At 38.3% G+C, this 19,511-nt stretch overlaps 1 protein-coding gene across 1 annotated transcript in view; it reads left to right on the top strand.

Moving 5' to 3' along the window:
- thsd4 (thrombospondin type 1 domain containing 4) overlaps positions 1 to 19,511 on the top strand; it is a 122,088-nt gene that overhangs the window by 8,848 nt on the left and 93,729 nt on the right. Inside the window, exons 3-6 of the mRNA XM_066702008.1 lie at positions 6,120 to 6,189; positions 10,107 to 10,450; positions 12,553 to 12,970; positions 18,106 to 18,208. Of these exons, the coding sequence (XP_066558105.1) occupies positions 6,120 to 6,189; positions 10,107 to 10,450; positions 12,553 to 12,970; positions 18,106 to 18,208 (935 nt within the window). The remainder of the gene's footprint in view (positions 1 to 6,119; positions 6,190 to 10,106; positions 10,451 to 12,552; positions 12,971 to 18,105; positions 18,209 to 19,511) is intronic.

Below are 19,511 nucleotides of genomic sequence, written 5' to 3'. Positions count from 1 at the left end.
CTGCCGCTCTTTAGCCATGGAAACCTAAAATAATGAAGGAAAGAATCCTCTAAATAAGTATTCTTGTGTGCAGCACAGAGCAGCCTCCCTCACTGCGCAGTTACCACCAAGCAAGATAGATCCCAGCCTTGCAGCCCATTTCCAGATGTACAGGTGGAAACACTAACGAGGGACCCATTGTTGAAGTGCTCCCGGCCATGCATGATTTCCCCTGCAATCCCCAGCGAGGCTGAGACCCACCACGAGCCCGATTATCTTTATTATCAGTAATGACCTTCACTGCAACCACGTGGGTTAACGAAGCCCATTCTGCACCGTTGGGCCCAGCTAGCGGTGTACCGGATGCTGCGTTGCCCTGCCGAAAACCTGTAGCCTTCCAGCTGTTGACAAACTAATAGTTTCTTAAAGGATCATATATCTCGGTTGGTATAATATGAAATAGCTTTGATCCAGATCCCTAGATAATTGAAAAGGATTTGATTTGCAATTGTAACACGGTTCAGAAATGTAAACCCTTGCGTGTCATTGTGGAGACTGTGGAAACTTGTCAGTGTGACCTTGTGAGCACTAGCAAAGACACAACAGTGGTGTAGGTTAAAATATTTTCCTTCAACATCTATAATAATAATAATAATAATAATAATGATAATAATGATAATCAAGACTCATGAACTCTGTTAAATGTGTTTTGAAAGTTGATGGTCACTGGAAAAGCAACCAGGAGCTGCCTTTTCATTCCTAAATATTTTCCAGGATGAAAGAGTAAAATAAAGCCATAGTCATTGTTGAGAGAGTTCGGTTATACAGACTCTCTGAAAAATTTAAACCTATATGTGGAGGACCTGAGGTCTTTCCTGCTGAAATTCCCTTTTAAAGGAGACACTGTGATTAACCATACAAACTGTGCAGGAAGCTTGCCTGCTTACCTCTTTCCAAATCCTCATTGTGTTGTTACCCACAGGTACTCTCATTACCCATAGTTAGGAGCCTATTGAAAAAAAATGATTGCTATTAATTTAGATGGAGTTCTGGAGCAGTCAGCACAAGGTCATCAATATATATATATATATATATATATATATAAGTAGTACTGAATTACACCAGTAGATACCCTGAGGCAGTAACACTGAGAAATATATATTCTGGGATGTTTGCCAAAGCCTTGATTGAAATATTTTTGTGGGTAGGATTACCGAGAGATCTTCTCACAGCCTATGGAACCCCATTTGTTTTCAAAGAGGTGAGGCCACCATCTGACCTGTCGGAGGTCAAACCATTATGAACTGCAGTATTCCATCGATGGCGTTATCGAGACCATGATTGCGACAAGTGTGAAACCAATGCTACCAAGGTTAATGGACAGTTAAAGAATGTATTTGGACAGTCTACATGCTTTCTGTTATCAGGGATCAGGGAGCTGGTATTTTATTTAGTCAATGTTTTTGTTTTTTGGCAGGGAAATGCTCGGCTATTTTAGAGGTTTCCCAGGAACTTGGTTGTAACAGACTGGAAACAAATATAATTGACCTTGTAGAGTGTTTGGTTTTATCAGTAGTAGAAAGTGGCTTCTGATCATGAATTTAAACATGACAGGATACAGAATTGTACTGTGGGTAGGTCAATGTTTTGATTTGGTCTAGCCCGTCCTCTTGAAAATGACAGATGATTTAGTTAGAATTGGTGAAATAGCAGAAATGAACATTAAACTACCCAAAAGAAAATACCCATATCCTTCTTCAGGTGGTTGCATGAACATAAGGACATCATTATTAGGATTATAATGAACTGGCAACTGTTGTGTTTGATAGTAGAACACAAAAAGCACATCAATAAAGTCTGAACACATCACAAAATCATTTTAGCATTTTGTTGCATCAGAATAAGGCTTTGAGTTTCTCTCAATGTGAACTTGCAGTTTGAAGTGAGCTTTCATTATGACTCAGTCCCATGCATGTATGTTTTTGACTAGGGGTGGGTGATATCCTTCAGAAATATATTATGCAATTTTGAATGTTACAAATTATGTACAATAGATAGCACGATATTTGAACAATTTGACCGTGGTTTCTATGATTATTTTGTGTACTGGTGCATGCTCCTTTTAATCTGTGGTATATGACACACGAGGATTGGAATTTTTCAGCACTTTTCTTGTGCTGTTTTATTAAATGCTTTGCTGGGTGCAGTATGTCCTTTTAATGTAGTTTCAATAAACCATTTCAAAAGTTTAACTTAGTTGATTACATGTTTGAATGGAAGTGTGCTGTAGGAAATACTAGTTCTGTAATTAAAAACTGAAATAACAATGGGATAATATTAAAGCCAGGCCCTACTATTTGTGGTCTCCCTATGAAGTTCAAATGGATGAATCCAATGTGTACTGAACTCAGAAGATTGCAGTAATAGAAACAAATTTCAAATAAATAAATCCAGAACATGATTGGCATCGTTTCTCAGAGATAGAATGTTCTAGCCTGTTCTTCAGTCCTTTTCTATGTGTTTTCTTAACTTTAACTCCATTGACTTGTGAAAAAACTAAAAAAATTTTGAACATATGGCTTGGATTTATGTGCGAAGAGGTTCCTTGGGCTATGTATATAAGTAGAGATGCAGCCCTGTTTACAGAGTTGTAGTTGAAGTGAACTGAAGGCCTGTAGAACGGAAGGAAATGAGGAACTGCGCAGACAGCAGTTGATAGGAGTAGCAGTAATACCTGTGCAAGCAGAGATATTGACTATTGCTACAGCTTAATATTTATATTTTCATTTAGCAAGCCAGTTTGTAATTGTTATTTCATTAGTAAAGCGTTCATCTAACAATACCTTCTTGTCAAGAATAATACTGGCTTCAATGAGAACACTTAATGACAGTTGCCCAATGAAAGATAAGGTTTGGATGACTGTGCGTTTAATTATTTTCTGAACACAGAAAAGGGACGAAACTTCTCGACCTGTCTAGCTCATGTGCTTGCCAGTAGCTTATTGATCCCAGTGACCTACTCATGCTGCTTCTTGAATAATCCCAACAGCTAAAACCTGCCTCCTTGCTTAGACTTATTCCCTCCCTTGGGCAAATGTCCAGTGTTGAAGCCTTTGTGATATTTCTAATGATTTTCCCCTGAAGTTACTCCTTCAGAGGAATGCAGAAAAGGTAAGTTGCATTATGTGGTAAGGGCTGATAGCACTATATTTGCGTGAGACTTCAAGTTTTAAACAAGCACAAGCGACGCACGAACTACAGCTTCATGGAATATGCCTGCAACAGAAATGGGTTTTTATTCTTTAGAGAGTAACACAACAACTTGAAATATGTCAAATAGGCAGTAAAGTACACAGATAAGGCCTCTTAAACAAATTAAATATTTCATTTTCATATTGAATATTAGTTAACAGCCAGGAGACAGGCTACAGGATTTCAATGGTTTTGTTGTTATTTATTTTATTATTATTATTAACATAGGCCTAATTAAATAGAACCACCAACTCAAGGGTCTAACACAACAACCAACAAATGAGGCTTATTCAAAACTCTTGTTTTAGATCCAACTGTCAATGCTTCTCTGGGATCTTTGTAGATCTGTGTGGCCCAATGAGAAGGATGACCTTATATAGGGTTGTACCTTCTGTCCTGCAATACAGGAGACATTTTCATGTTTTCATGCCAATTAAGGATAGACACACCTGAAAGTTTTTTGTTATGCCACAATATGCTATTTTTTTTCAAACCAAGCTTTTATATGATCACATAATGCATTTGGTTGGTGGGAGACAACTCAACCATGTCTATCATGCACACAGGGGCCTAAGTGCTATTAACATAAGTGTTGTTTTGGCTACTAGCTGGCAGCCCAGTGTGTCCGATCTCTCTGCACTTTGCGATTGTACTTTTGTATTGCTGTCACCTACAACCCGAGGACAAGGGTTTGATGATGGAGTGAGGTGTGAGCCTAGAGTTAGCAGGTCTGTCTGACTAGTCTGTTTAGTTGGGAGGCGCAGAGGACTCCAGACTGGAAGACTGCGGGGTACGAGGGGAGCTGCTTGCATTGATCTAGTCCCAAGATGCTGTTGGCAAAGTTGGAAGCAGTTAACCTTCGCCCTTCAATCCATGAGTTTCTTGCAGCACTTTATAAGTGGCTGACACCTGCTTTCTACCTGTTGCTCCTTTTGCTGGTAAACTCTGTGGGATGCTTGTGCCTCTGCTTGTATGGAAAGCCTGGAAGTCTCAGAACCCAAGAGTCATCTCTGCTGCCGTTTTTGAGGCCTGTTGTATGTATCTCAAAACTGTAATGTTATTGTAACATGTTATTATAATAATTATATGTTGTCACATTACTGTTAATAATATGCTGCAGTAATTATCACAAATATGATTTGAATTAAGCTAACATACATCTAAACACACTAATAGGATTACTGGTCTTTATTCTAAATTAGCAATCATGTTACCCACTTTATCATATAGATGCTGATTTTGTTTTTCTTATGTGGCAAAATAATGGCTGGTCTCTTTGAGTTGTGTATTCCAAGTGTCACACTGAAAACAAGGCATTGTAGCAAATCCGACACGTTTAAGAACAAGAGCTAAGACTTCGTGGGATGGTTTCACAGAGTAATGTGGGAAAGTGACCACAAGCAAGGAGATGTACAGGAAGCAGCTTTATGAAGGTGGTTTATTGTGAGCATGATCAATGGAAGACAAGGTTGGAGTTAATGTTTTTAGATGTTCGCACACAGAACTATAGAACACAGTTATTAACTTAATATGACCTAAATAACTCAAGTTCACAATCAAACAAAAAATAAACCTGGACTTCTAGGAATAAACACTCTTGTGGGTCTCATAAAAGTACAGACTGACACAAAACTGAAACCACCTGGAGATATGTCACCAGGGTAGGGTGATTCACAATAATAAGTACAAACACTGAACAGAATTACACACCCTCAAATATTTATTTTTTAAATGATCTCATCTTCAATCATATTCATATAATTTCCATTTTATCATCACCGAATTCAGCATACATTAAAACAAACAAGACACCTCCAGCAGACTGAGCTTGTCCTGACACTGATAGACGCTGTCGGAGAATTTGTGTTTATATAACTTGGTTATATAAACACCAGTACTTTGTCGAATGAAAGGTGTGCACAATATAACTAACAATGCATCTAAGAATTAAAACTGTAGCGCGTTTCATTGTGCTTCACTTTTTCCCTGCAACTACTTGTCTTGAATGCTATACAATGAATAGGTAATTATTAATTAGGTAAATACAAATATCTTTAATCTCTCTATATAGTTAAGAATAATTATACACATTCATCGTCTGTAAAGCTGAAAGTGTGTTAATGTATACATTTCAAACAGTAGACCCACACTGAAGGAGCGCATATGGTATCCACTGCGTCACAAAGGGTTTAATAAAAAAAAATAAGATGCAGTCTGTATCTAAAGCAGTAAGCTGAAGCAAAAATGCAATTTGAGATAAAGCAAAAGAATTGAAAAAAAATACAGTACTCTTGAAAAAAGATTAACAAAATCCATGTGGTTCTTGTCTGAAAACAAGGCTGTCATTCTTTGAGGTTTGTTGACAAATTCAGCACATTGGGGTTGTAATGCAGTGTTCATATATTATCGCTTTTGGTTTGATGAAGGATGTAGTTTAAAAGGCTCAACTTGGTAAGGTTTCCCCAAGGATCTGGTATTGCTGTAATTTTAACAGCTGCTGAATGAAAAATACAACACAGCAGTGGAGAAGAATGGCTCTGCCAGCACACATGCCGTATAAGAAAAGTATTTCTAAGGCACAACACAGTCGAGTTACAAATTACTTTTTTATATTTAATTACAACAGTCATTTATTTGATGCCTTTGTAACATTGAAGTGACTATATTGCAGTATAATTATACCTTTTATCTTAAAAGCCTGAATTATGCAATAAACATAACTGTTAAGTACCAGGATTCCTAGAGTAAAACTCAAGAGATTTCTATGCTCTTCGCCTTTGATATTTATGGATACTAATTTCAACGGACTTAATTGACCTCTCAGGGTCAACTTATTTATCTATCTATCTGTCTAATTATGTATTTATGTATATGTATTATTCATACAGAGTTCCTGTGCTTCTGTTGCTGATTGGGCCCTACCTGGTGGACTGTCAACACTCAACAGAACACAGAAAGGTAAATGTACCACAGATAGCATCCTTAGTTTGGAGGGAGGAAGATTTAAACTAATAATGTAATTTTGTTTCTGTTGGAATACTGCCTTTTAAAGCACCTTCAGCATGTTTGTCTGGTATAAGGGCAGAGGTAACTCCAGCCATCCCCAAAAAACAGCTATAAAAGGACTATGGTGTATGTGTTACATTCCACAAATCATTTTCCGGTATCTCCATTTTGAGCTCCGGTGTGAATCATCCAGTCAAAGGCTGTCAGGAAGAAGAATGTGAGTGAAATGCTGTAGTAATTTTTCAAGCTAGAAAATGTAGCTGGCACAAAAAAGCCTGAGCCAGGCATTCCCAGATGGTGCGGCACCACCCTGCAATTCACCTGTGCACTTCAAATCCTCCAAACAAACACTTTACTGATTTTAGATCATTCTCAGGGCTCAAGAGTTTAAGGAAATATCCAAAACTACTACATTCCTCCCTACCAGAAGTATTGTTACATTATGACACAACAATTATTATTAAATGATTTAATTTATTGCACTTATTTAAATTTTAAATGAATTGTGGCCAATATGTAACACTGAAATGTTATTCAAAGAAATCAATTTTCAGTGGCTAGACTCTGACCTCTACTGGCGATAAAACAGTACTACATCACCTGGGAGCTAGTTCTTGGTTCCTGCATTATATACTAATTCATTATTGTATTTTACTTTATTTGATTTGTTATTTATAATATGATATGTTTCTGCTGACTGGCTATGGACTGATACTGTGATGTGCCTTCACTATGATTGTCCCAGGCATTTGGATTAGGGATCGAACCCCTTTGACCCCCTTAAAACTTGAACAAGTAATGTATTTGGGAAGGAGTCAGTCCCATTACAAGAGGCTACCTTCCTGCTTTTCTTCAGCTCGTCCTTTAAACCTTGATCGAGGACTTGGCCTGAGACACTGAATCATTCATCTTTCCTGAGCTTACCTGCCTAATCGATTAGGGAAATTGAGAGAAAGTAAAGCTGTAAGCCACTACTTTTATTTGTGCCTGTGGTGACTATTGAAAGACCATTTCTAATAGCATCGCTTTAGTGGTGAGTCAGGACGTCCTGGTTTAGTGCAGACAGCAGCTGGTCTGAGAAAATGCACCTAGGAAAGCCCTAACACAGCGTGTTTACTGTTTTGCTCACACCAAGGAGAAAACCACTAAGTATCAGCAGCTGGCTGATTTCCTAAACAGCAGAGAGAGATGCAGGCCGATGCCAGCTGTCACATTTTCCTTTCACGCAGTCGGGTCCCGGAGAGCTGAATGGACACAACAGCAGATGAAGAGAAGAGATGCCACTGGAGGAGCAAAACTGGCGTATCATGATATTTTTCTCTGGGCATTCCTCTTAGTCTAGGATATTTTTGTCAGCTGTGGAAATGTGTTACCCCAGCCCAGCTGTTTGACCCGCCCCTGACCCTAGGAGATGATAGCAGAGTCACATTTCAGTGGCCTGCAGGACACAAGTAGAGCTCTCAGCTTGGATGAGGCAGTCCTCCAGGTCATTTGCCTCATCTTTGAATCCAGGAACCTCACGTCAATACAGTCAATGGCTGTTTTGTATGCAGTGGCACAGTTTCTCAGGTATAATAGCCACCCACCTTATCTGTGGTGCAAGGTAGAGCCTGTGAGGCAAGAAAATAAGTGAATGTTTTCAGATGTTTTGTCATTGGGAAAAAGTCTAAATAAAAGGCAGCTTTTCACACAGTCGCTGAGAATTGTCTGGAAGGTTTCTGTCAACCTTTGAGCTTGTCTTTATACCAGCAGCCATCCAGAGATAAGGATGGGGTTGAATCATGCAGTCATGGTGAGAGATTAGAGCAATGGCAGGAAATGCAGGGGCCAAGTAGAAATAAAACAAATCCAAAATTTGTCTAGCTTAGACTGAATCGAGGGCTGAACTGAAACAACAGGTTTTCATTGGATACATTCATTATGTGATGTATCTGCATAACAACACTAAATAATGGAAGGAATGCAGCCTCAGCAAATTATGCTACAGCAAAAAGCAAAGGCAGGGAGCTGTCGTGGAGGGCTGCCATGCTTTGGATGAACTCCTTCACTTACTTGAGACTCATTTGCTGCATTTGCATGTGACTTTCAGCTGTGCCAAAGGTCATGCTTTAAGTGACTAATTGAATTTGGTTGGGCTGAATTACAACAGTTTGTTGTAATTCAGCCTTACCAGTTTCATTTGTCACAACTGTAACACGTATGTGAACGCAGCCAATACTAATGCCAACTTAGCAGGTTTTTATTTTCACCCGCCCCTCAAAAGATGTTCAGGCACACAGAAAAACTCCCAGTTTGGAAAACATTATTATATGGATCGCAGCAAAAGGATGTTAAATACTTATACCAACCAGTGTCTGTGACCTAAAACATTGTTTAACAATGGCCAAAGTGTTTGAATTCTGCCTTGGTCATTCAGTGGTCACCTTGACATTGAGCTCCAGTATGTTCCACAGTCTACATGGACATCATAACTAACCGAGGCTGTGTACATTACATCCTGCGAGAGCAATAATTCTGAATGAATGAACACTGGTCTTTCTTTTCTAACTGTAACACAAGTTATCCTTCTGAGCTCTGGCAAACAGCCTCTAGACTAATTTGAAGTAAGTTTAAATCTTGGCGACATGAATATAAACTAATTTTCATTGCCAATAAAATGCTTTTCAAGTTATATGTGTTGAAATGGAAGCAGATCAAGGAAGCCTTTTGATGCTGCTCAGCTTCCAACTTTTCCCGTGCCATTTTGCGAAAGGTGTATATGTAATCTGACATAAAACATTGCTTGAGAACAAAACGGACAAATCAGAAACAGGGATCTGCTCGAAACAGGTGTGGTATAAGTAAAAAGGTCTAAGTTAGTAAAACATGTTGGCCTACATAGGTACAATTTAACATGACTTACGGCTAGACCAAATCAAACTTTGATCCACCCATGAACTGCAAATTACAATCTTGTAACCTATCGTTACATGATTTATAAGTAGTAGAAAGCGGCTTTTGACCTTAAATTAAACTGTGATAGGTAGAGGTTTATAGTTTGTGATTTTTGGTGAAGTCAAAGTTTTGATTTTGTCTAGTCTTTAGCTAAACATGACAACAATTTCAAATGAATGTAATAAAAATAGAAAGTGCAATCTTACTGTATGCCAAGCAAAACAATAACAATAACATTTACAATAATATTCACAATGATACAGCCAATTTGGTTTATGTAAACAAAACAAAGCATTTTCAATTTTACCCTTTTTCCTCAGTAGTTTTAACATAAGCACTACAGCTTCAGTCACCCTATTCATAATCAAATATAGGTAAACAAAACAGTTGAATTAGGCTAAAGACATTTACTTAACAGGATGGATTATTTTGATGTAGATCTTAAAAGCAGAATAATCACGTGAAAATTGTATTGTATATTTTGAAACTAAACATCTCATATCAGGCACAAACCATAAAGTGTAAGAAACAAAAAACGTACTACCAGTAGTACAAGTTCTACATCTGGAAGAGATCTTTGGTGAATTACAAGTTTTAATTGTGCCCCCAGAATATGAACAATCAAGACAAAAATGACAAGTGTGATAATGAAACAATTTCTAGACATGACCGTTAGTGGATGGAATTTGAAAGGTCAGACTCAAGACTTACTGAATTTTCTTTGTGTTTGAATTCATGGGTATATATATATATATATATATATATAATTTGACACAAAATGATGAGGATTGAAGACTGCTAAAGACCTGGCATCCAACACAAACAATTTTGTTAAGAGGATCAGCTATGTATAGCCTTAGCTCTGAGAAGCTGGCAAGATGCAACCTCCTTTAGATCTAATAATAACAGAAGGTCCTGTTCCTGTTCCCCTGCAGGTCCCTCAGAGGATAGAGCCCCAGCAGGACACGGCTGAGAGGGAGCCGGATGCGTCTGGTACCTGGGGGGCCTGGGGGCCATGGGCCGCATGTTCACGCTCCTGTGGAGGAGGGGTGAGGGCACAGACACGGCCCTGTCTGCCAGCCTACAACCCCCCTGCAGGAGGGTACCTTCACAGAGTGCAGCCCCAGCCGCTCCCCCCCGGCCGCGTAGTGTCGGCCCTGAGGCCCTCTGTGCCACTGCACCGTGACAGTAGCCGTCCACACCGCTCCAACGGCAGCCTGCCCCAGGGCACGGGCGAGCTGAGGGCGGGCAGGGCACAGGCTTCAAGGTTTGGCCGCAGGTATGGCATGAGATAGTTAGTCTTACCCTTCAATTCCACTACAGGGTCTGATTTTATTATTATTATTTACCACTGTTTTACAATGTATTCACTTTTCTTACTTTAATACAAATAATACAAATGTATAGTGTAGTGTGTTGCTGTTACAAATAATACAAAAGTGTCTGAAAGGCACAGGAAACAGTCACTACTGCAAGGAGTTATTAACTGCCATGTAGTATAACGGACTATAGGGCTTAATCTGTGCACTGAGCAGTTTTAACAGTTAAGATTATTCTGACGATTTAGTGTACAAAGCTATTGTTATGTTAAGATTAGTCATATACAACAATTGAATTAGATATATGAATGCATACATATGATTGAAACATGGAAATTACTATTTTCTTGAAATGAGAAATACAGAATTATGAAAAATATTATTTACTCTAATTTAGCTCAGAATTAACATGCTTTTCATGTTTGCCTTTTTGTGAATAATTTAAAATACAATATTTTGTTATGAATCATGGATGCAAACTAGGAAATGCAAAATAATTACTAGTATTTGTAAGAACATCATTACTTAACTCTCATTGTATTATTAATAATAATAATAATAATAATAATAATATTACAAATAATAATAATAATATTTGGGGCCATCAGAGGTGAGCAATAATAATTATTCAGTGAATTGTTACTGTGTTAAATGCTAACAGGGTATATTTGAGGACCATTTTTAAGCAGGATGGGTTGAATATGCTGCATGTTGAGCAGCCCTGCTTACATTTATAACAATGGAGAGAATGGAGAGACCTTCTTGACTCCATTCCAGTTATTTAAAGTTTCTTTTAAAAATAGACCCAGTGTTTCAGTTTGAAACTCAGTCTGTTTGTGGTGCACTTCCTCTGAGCCACTTTTGAAGGTGCTTAAAATAAAAGAATGACAGTTGAGTAATGGTGTTGTTTTGTGAAACCAACTCAACAGAAAAGAAGGCTAACTAACACTTGCAGTCAAAAAAATCAGGACAATGTCATTTCAATACTTGTAGTTTATGTAATATGTGAAACATTTTCTTTGGCAAAAGTCCCAGAGATTGTGTCCCTGAATGCAACATCATATTTTGAAAAATGATCTTGATATCATTTAATAACTTCAAGTCACAAAGCTTGCTTTGTAGCCAGAATGTGCAGTTCTTTTCACAGAAGGAACTCCGTGAAGGAAATTACTAAGTGACTTAGAAAGAGCCCCACCACTCTGTATTCCTTAAGCAAAAGAAACTCGAAACACTTTGTATTTATTTTATTTTTTTATTGATGAACCATTTTTGTAATGCATACTTAATAATATCATAAGCATAAACAAATTATTTTACAAAAAAATACTTTACTGTACATTAGCCAAACATTTTGTTCTTTCAGATAAGATACTATTTATATGAATTTTATAGTACATCTGATATTTGGAGGACCATTACTTGCAAAAAAAAAAGAGAGGGAGAGAAAATTATTAAACATCCTATTGTATTATTTAAAGTCAGTAAGTCAGAGCTCCTGTTTGGCTCATTGCCTTCATAAACTTTAAACTGAAAATTTCCTCTGTTAATCTCCTATTTTTAATAGTACAAATAATACAAATTCATATATATTATTACAGATTCCCTGTCAAAAGTTTTGAAAAAGCTATACCATTACCTAAGATTAAAATGCATGGTGTTTGATTGCCTTTACCACATTGGTCTTGAGCCCTAAATGAAGACCTCCCCAAAACTCATGCCCTTAATCCAGTTTTCTGTTTTCTGTTTTGTTGAACATTCCTCTTATCATCCAAAAAATTATTTTACGCAAGTCTAACTATTTCACAGGTCACTTGACTATTTCTAAAGATGCTATAATGAACTACTATCAATTCACCTCCATTCTACTTTTGGCCTGTTGCTAAATGTGATGCCCCTCAGGCATTCACTTTGGCAGAATCCAGCTGGAATGTTTCTGAAGTTATTAAAGGTATCGCAACCACAGTGTCCAGACAACTTCAATTTTGCTCTGTGTTAAGTTTTTTTTACTTCATTTGCACATATGCTATCACTTTATTATGAACTGCTTTCTCCATTTCTCCAGAGGGAATACTGATAAACGGATAACTCCAGGAAACTTTGGGTATGGAAAGGTTCCTTACATTGTACCTCTGCAGACTGACACTGGACAGGAGTCAATCCCTGCCCCCCGTGCCCGCCGACAGCGCCAAGCCTCCCAGGTGTACGGCCGTAGGAGAGGGCAGGGCCAGGGCCAGGGTCAGGGCCAGAGCTACAGACAGCAAAACCTGCACCACAACTATGACACTGGACATAACTTCTACCATGGGCCTCAGGTCAGGACTCACCCGGGCAGGACGTCCATTTACCAGCCAACTCAGAGCATCTATCCTGACAGTGAGCCATCTGTCCACCTTCCTCCTCCGGTCAGACCTCCCAGCCTTGGGGCCGCCTCCATATCATGTGTGGGCGCCCACAAGCAGTACAAGATATGTAACACAAATGTAAGTACGTTGCATCTCCACACCCCAAACACAGCCATTCGTGGGAAAAAACAAAACAAAACGGTACGTCTATGTGGGGTAGGAATGAAACTGTAATGCTGTACCTTCAGGAAGGTGATATGGTGATAAAGAGGTCGTTTCTTTAACATAAGGACTCAAAACTCACTGCCACACTAAAACAAAATGACTTTGATTAGAAAGAACCTGTTTTGAAACTGATGGCTCCATAGCCTCCCCAGTCACCTCACCCTCATCCAATGGAAATACTATTGTATGAGCTCTACAGGGTAGTGGAGACCTGTAAGTACAATTTGCACTGACAGATTAATAAGACTGAATGGTGAAAAATGGGTGGGTTACACTGGGATGGTTGTGCGATAGTATTCTAGAGGAGTACTAGAACTAGAGAAAACGATCCATGACAACCTGGTCTCCCTTGTGGAACAGGAGTATTGGTAAAGATGTTACAAGTGGAAGTTGTGATCTGAAAGATGTGAAAAAGGTCACATTCACATTCAGGGAAAGGTTATTTATTCCATTTAGCACGGGGGTGTGGAATGTTTGAAGGACCAGACTGTCACAGGAAGCTGGCCTCTCTATACAATCCTTCATCATAATATACATGTGTGCTTTATTCATGGTAAAATCATTTAAAAAATATTCTTCCTCCTTCTGTTTTTACACTGTTTGAAAAAATATGAAAAGCCTGCAAATCAACTTATATGAGGCAACTAATCGTTCCCTTGTGGTTCCCATTAGAATATGGAGGCTAAAAACGTTTGTCTTTTATGCCAGTGATTCTGCTTGTTGTTGAGGTTTTTACCAATCTTAAAAGTTTCCAACTTGTGTTTTTGTGTTTGTTTGTTTGTTTGTGCCCGACTTAATATAACCACAGCTGGAATAAACATTAGATTGGGTTATTAAATGTCAGAAAAACAAGCAGTTGAGTGTGTATACCTGATGACAATAACATACAAATCTTTCATATCAATTCAATATCATAGTATTACAATTAATTTTTTTTTTTTACAAATAATGGGGATGCCAAACTCCCATGCTCTCTGTTTGTTCAGATGTGTTGTGTCATAACTCCTGGTTATCGGAAAAACTATGGAATCATCAGATTTGTCTTCCTCATGGCAGATATTATAAAGTCAAACAGCAATCTGCAGTGATCACTTTTACATCACCTGATCCTGCCACTTGCTTGCGCTGGTTGTATGAATTGGCTAATGCACAGCAATACATGGTACAGTGTGCGTTCACAAGGTAAATAGTAACTTTCTTATTCCAGTTCTGGAATATGCACAAAGTAGTTTGTATTGTCTTTTGCTTTAACAAGGGTCGTTTGTGGTCGCAAGTGCCATAACAAAACTCCAACCCGATGGGACTGTGCCGCCTACAAGAGACTGAGGCTGTACATGGAATTACACACCCCAGCAAAAATGCAAATTCAAGTCTAAAATAAATTAAAGACTTCAAATGTTTTTGTGAACCTAAAATGTTGTCAAAAGTATTGATTTTCCAACAGAGGCTTGTTGAGGCTGACCATGCAGAATCAGGGAAAACAGCATATTTCACACAAAAAGTTCTGAATCCAGAAAGTGTCCTGGGGGAATCCTGGGATCATTACTGAAGAACGCAGCCACATGTTTCATACTTCTGATCTGAGAAAGAGACAGAAAGAAGTACATCTTCAAAGTCTTACATATCGTGCAGTCAGTCAAAGTCAGCAACAGCATGTACACTCACCTAAAGGATTATTAGGAACACCTGTTCAATTTCTCATTAATGCAATTATCTAACCAACCAATCACATGGCAGTTGCTTCAATGCATTTAGGGGTGTGGTCCTGGTCAAGACAATCTCCTGAACTCCAAACTGAATGTCTGAATGGGAAAGAAAGGTGATTTAAGCAATTTTGAGCGTGGCATGGTTGTTGGTGCCAGACGGGCCGGTCTGAGTATTTCACAATCTGCTCAGTTACTGGGATTTTCACACACAACCATTTCTAGGGTTTACAAAGAATGGTGTGAAAAGGGAAAAACATCCAGTATGCGGCAGTCCTGTGGGCAAAAATGCCTTGTTGATGCTAGAGGTCAGAGGAGAATGGGCCGACTGATTCAAGCTGATAGAAGAGCAACTTTGACTGAAATAAGCACTCGTTACAACCGAGGTATGCAGCAAAGCATTTGTGAAGCCACAACACGTACAACCTTGAGGCGGATGGGCTACAACAGCAGAAGACCCCACCGGGTACCACTCATCTCCACTACAAATAGGAAAAAGAGGCTACAATTTGCACAAGCTCACCGAAATTGGACAGTTGAAGACTGGAAAAATGTTGCCTGGTCTGATGAGTCTCGATTTCTGTTGAGACATTCAGATGGTAGAGTCAGAATTTGGCGTAAACAGAATGAGAACATGGATCCATCATGCCTTGTTACCACTGTGCAGGCTGGTGGTGGTGGTGTAATGGTGTGGGGGATGTTTTCTTGGCACACTTTAGGCCCCTTAGTGCCAGTTGGGCATCGTTTAAATGCCACGGCCTACCTGAGCATTGTTTCTGACCATGTCCATCCCTTTATGACCACCATGTACCCATCCTCTGATGGCTACTTCCAGCAGGATAATGCACCATGTCACAAAGGTCGAATCATTTCAAATTGGTTTCTTGAACATGACAATGAGTTCACTGTACTAAACTGGCCCCCACAGTCACCAGATCTCAACCCAATAGAGCATCTTTGGGATGTGGTGGAACGGGAGCTTTGTGCCCTGGATGTGCATCTCACAAATCTCCATCAACTGCAAGATGCTATCCTATCAATATGGGCCAACATTTCTAAAGAATGCTTTCAGCACCTTGTTGAATCAATGCCATGTAGAATTAAGGCAGTTCTGAAGGCGAAAGGGGGTCAAACACAGTATTAGTATGGTGTTCCTAATAATCCTTTAGGTGAGTGTATATCAGGGTGTATTACACAAGGTGAAATGGGGCACATACGCTCATGATTTGGATTTGTGGAGATTGCTGTGCTTGTTCTAGGGAGTTGTAATGACACTGAGTGGCACATTGTATAGGGAATGAGTGTTGCATACGATTTGTAAATGAGATTGCTGTACAAGAGGGAAACGTTGTACAGCATTGTTCTGCTTTGAAAGCTCTCATTTTACACACTGTTGGGAATCTGCTCCAGATCTTGTTTCACTGCTGATTTGACCCTTGCTTCTTTGATGAACACCACTGTGAGGCTTGGGTGTTCCTAATCCCATTAGTGAGGCAGAGAATCACCAGATAAACTGCAGCTACAGTTTGTTCACAGTTTATTCTGATACCTAACATTTAGTATATAATCAGCCTTTATAGCATGCAATGCAGTGGGAATGCAAACTACATAATACAGAGGAATAAATCAACATTTGGCTATTCAGTAACATATAAATAGAAAGATCCACATTCATTTATCATATCTGCTGATCAGTCTTTATGTATTTCTTTCTGTTTGTACTAAACGTATTTTTGTAACTGGGATTTAGCCAATTTGCAAACATAAACATTAGCCTCAGGCAGAGTTTTATTAATATTCGTAATTTACAACTTTGTATAATAAAGTTAATCTCAGTGTTTTCTTTGTCTAATGCTTGTTTAAGCATTTCTGTCTTTGCTTACTCTCCCTTTATGTACAAACATATTCTTTTAAGATTAGTTACAATACCCAAGGTTGTTTTAATTAATGTGTTAATTAATTAATAACATAAAGTCACGTAAAAAGGCTGGCATTTTGTTAAGGCCTTCTGAGATGGCTTTACTCACTTTCAAGGAATTTTGATAATCAAACTTCAGAAACGGACGATTTAATAGTTCTGGAAATCTGAGTTTTTCTTGCCTCAGGTATCTGACAGTGAGCCAAGCTATAATATATATATTCTGCTCGCTCTAAATGTGCAAATCAATGTATTTAGGACCTTGTGTAGCTTGGCATATATTTGACGTCATGCCATGCAGTATGACTTACCTTTGCTTTTACAGTCTGTGCATACTTCTGTTTTTCCACTACATGACGGCCAGTCTTATTTTATTGGGGAGTGGGATCTTAAAAATAAAAAACCTCAATAACATGCACAATGCATGATATAGTATGCAGTTTTATTCACACTTATAGTGGAATTCTGCCTAAGACTAAACCTGCTTACTTACTTGCCAAACTGTCTTCTTAATCTTGGGAATTATAACGGTTTTCAGGTTTTCGACTCTAGTCTTTTATACTTTATGTGACTGTTAATTGCTGAAACCCTGGTTCACTTCTTCAGAGCTTCACTTCTTTTCATCAGTGAATAGAGAAAACCTCACTGTCAAATCAGTGAGAAACATTGAGAATTATATTTTGTGCAACAAATAGATATGAGGAACACTGAATATTTTGTTATTGGTGGAGACGAAGGGAGATTAACTGTTAGCACAAAATTAAGGCAAATGTAAGGTGTTTTTTTTTTTTTTTTTTCTGCTTATTGGTCCAATTTGCCAACACTTGTGCACACTATGTACTTGTGTAGGGAGGTCTCCTATTTTGTATGTATACAAATTATAATAATAATATAGTCACATGACTAACAAAAGTCATCTTGTTAATTACAAAGCCCAATATTAGGTAGTCAATATTATAGGCAGTAATTAGGTAAATAGTCAATCCAGTGCTAGTTACTGAATGAGTATAAGAAGAACATAAGTAAGTTTACAAACGAGAGGTGGACATGCGACCCATCGTGCTCGTTTGGTGCCCATTAATAACTAAGTGATCCAAGGATACTATCCAGTCTATTTTTAAATATTCCCAAATGTTCAGCTTCAACCACAATGCCTGGTTAGACATGAGTAATATTATTATTATTATTATTATTATTATTATTATTATTATTATTTTTAAAAGCAGCCCAACCTGATTTGTGTCTGTCATAATATATATATTTTTTCTATTTCCAAATTGAAATAGAAATTTGGCATCCAGCTAACCCTTTTCACTTATTCTCACTGCTACTTAATGTATATTGGTGATAAGCATGCTTAATTTCGATTAGTGAGCATGGTTTACCATTGTCTTTGAGTCTAACATTGTGTGTGTTTTTCTCTGCAGGTCTGTCCCTCAACCAGCCGTAATATCCGTGAAGTACAGTGTGCTTCGTACAACAACCAACCCTTCATGGGCAGACTCTACGAATGGGAGCCGTTCACTGAGGGTAAGATTGGTTGAGCTGTAGAGATGGGACTTAATGACCACAGGGAGTGGGGTAAATGTGTGTCTGTATACTGCATGATGGAAGCTGTCGTTCAGATCTTCTGGCCTTGGTATTGCAGGTCTAATTGCTTTTTATATGGAATATTTTTATACAGTCTATTATGAAAGCCAGATTAAGCATACCAGTGGAAATCTCAGGTTAGGAAGTAAAATAGAAACAGAATAATTTGCTTGTACCAAGTAGTGCAATTTAATAATTCTTTTTATATGAAATATATACAGCCCTTTGGCCATATTGTGTCTTGGCTGGGAAAGGAATAAGGTGTCGAGGTGAAAATTGGGCAACACGATTATCTCGGTATCGCATAAAAATATGCCAATAAAAATAAGGAATATAGGGTGACACCAGAGAATGTATTCCTAAATGTTGTTCAGTGTATTTCCCTGGTAAGTGATTTCCCAGCTGTACAGGGGAATCAAACTGGATTTAGAAAAGCTTGTGTCTTGACTTTTTATTTATCAGCTTCTCCACAAGTCACATGTGTTTGTTCTGAGCATTAAGTGTGGTTGCACAGAAAATATCTGTCTCCTGTCATTTGTTTTTATAGAAGTCTAAAACAAATACAATAATGTGTTCATCATTAACATTTACTTTGTATCTCTAAGGTTCAAATAAATGTTTACATGGACATCTATTTGGTTGAATCCAGAGTCATTGGTAGGGGATGTTCTGATAATATGGCAGTATGTCTGTCATTCTATAGTCTATAGCTATAGTTGATGCGTTTTTAACAGGTAATAGTACTAGTGTTCATTTAGGCAACATAACAAAATGCAAGAAAAAATGCCACATGTTTCCTCTTCTCCCTTAGGCAGTATGATTGAAGATGTGCATACCTTTCTGTGATGCAAATGTGCATGTGACTATTTTCTAAACAAGAGTCCTCTACCTGGGTTGAATGGAGGAACAACTTTTTGTTTTGCTGAAAGTGTTATGGTTTCGATTATCACATCCTTCGTCTGTAATCAATTTTGTTACTTTTTTTAAGACACTTGTTGGTGAATTCTAACCATTGTCTTTCATAGCAATTGTGTTTACGTGCCTTAAAGGACGTTATCTCACCAATGTCTCAAAGGGGGTGTCAGAGTTTTACTCATGCTGGTTTGGAGAATGATTTGGGCGTTTCATTAATTAATTAAGCTTTAGCAGATGTGCGGAGCGTATTTGATTAGAAAGTGTTCAAGAGCTTGGAAACAGCATTCAGCTACAGTGAATAGCTCTGTTTATGAACTATTGTTGAAGA

The sequence above is a fragment of the Amia ocellicauda genome, chromosome 4, assembly GCF_036373705.1.
Source record: "Amia ocellicauda isolate fAmiCal2 chromosome 4, fAmiCal2.hap1, whole genome shotgun sequence".
In the NCBI taxonomy this organism is placed as follows: domain Eukaryota; kingdom Metazoa; phylum Chordata; class Actinopteri; order Amiiformes; family Amiidae; genus Amia; species Amia ocellicauda.
Note: the sequence above shows the minus strand (reverse complement) of the source record. Positions and strands in the feature narration are given on the sequence as shown.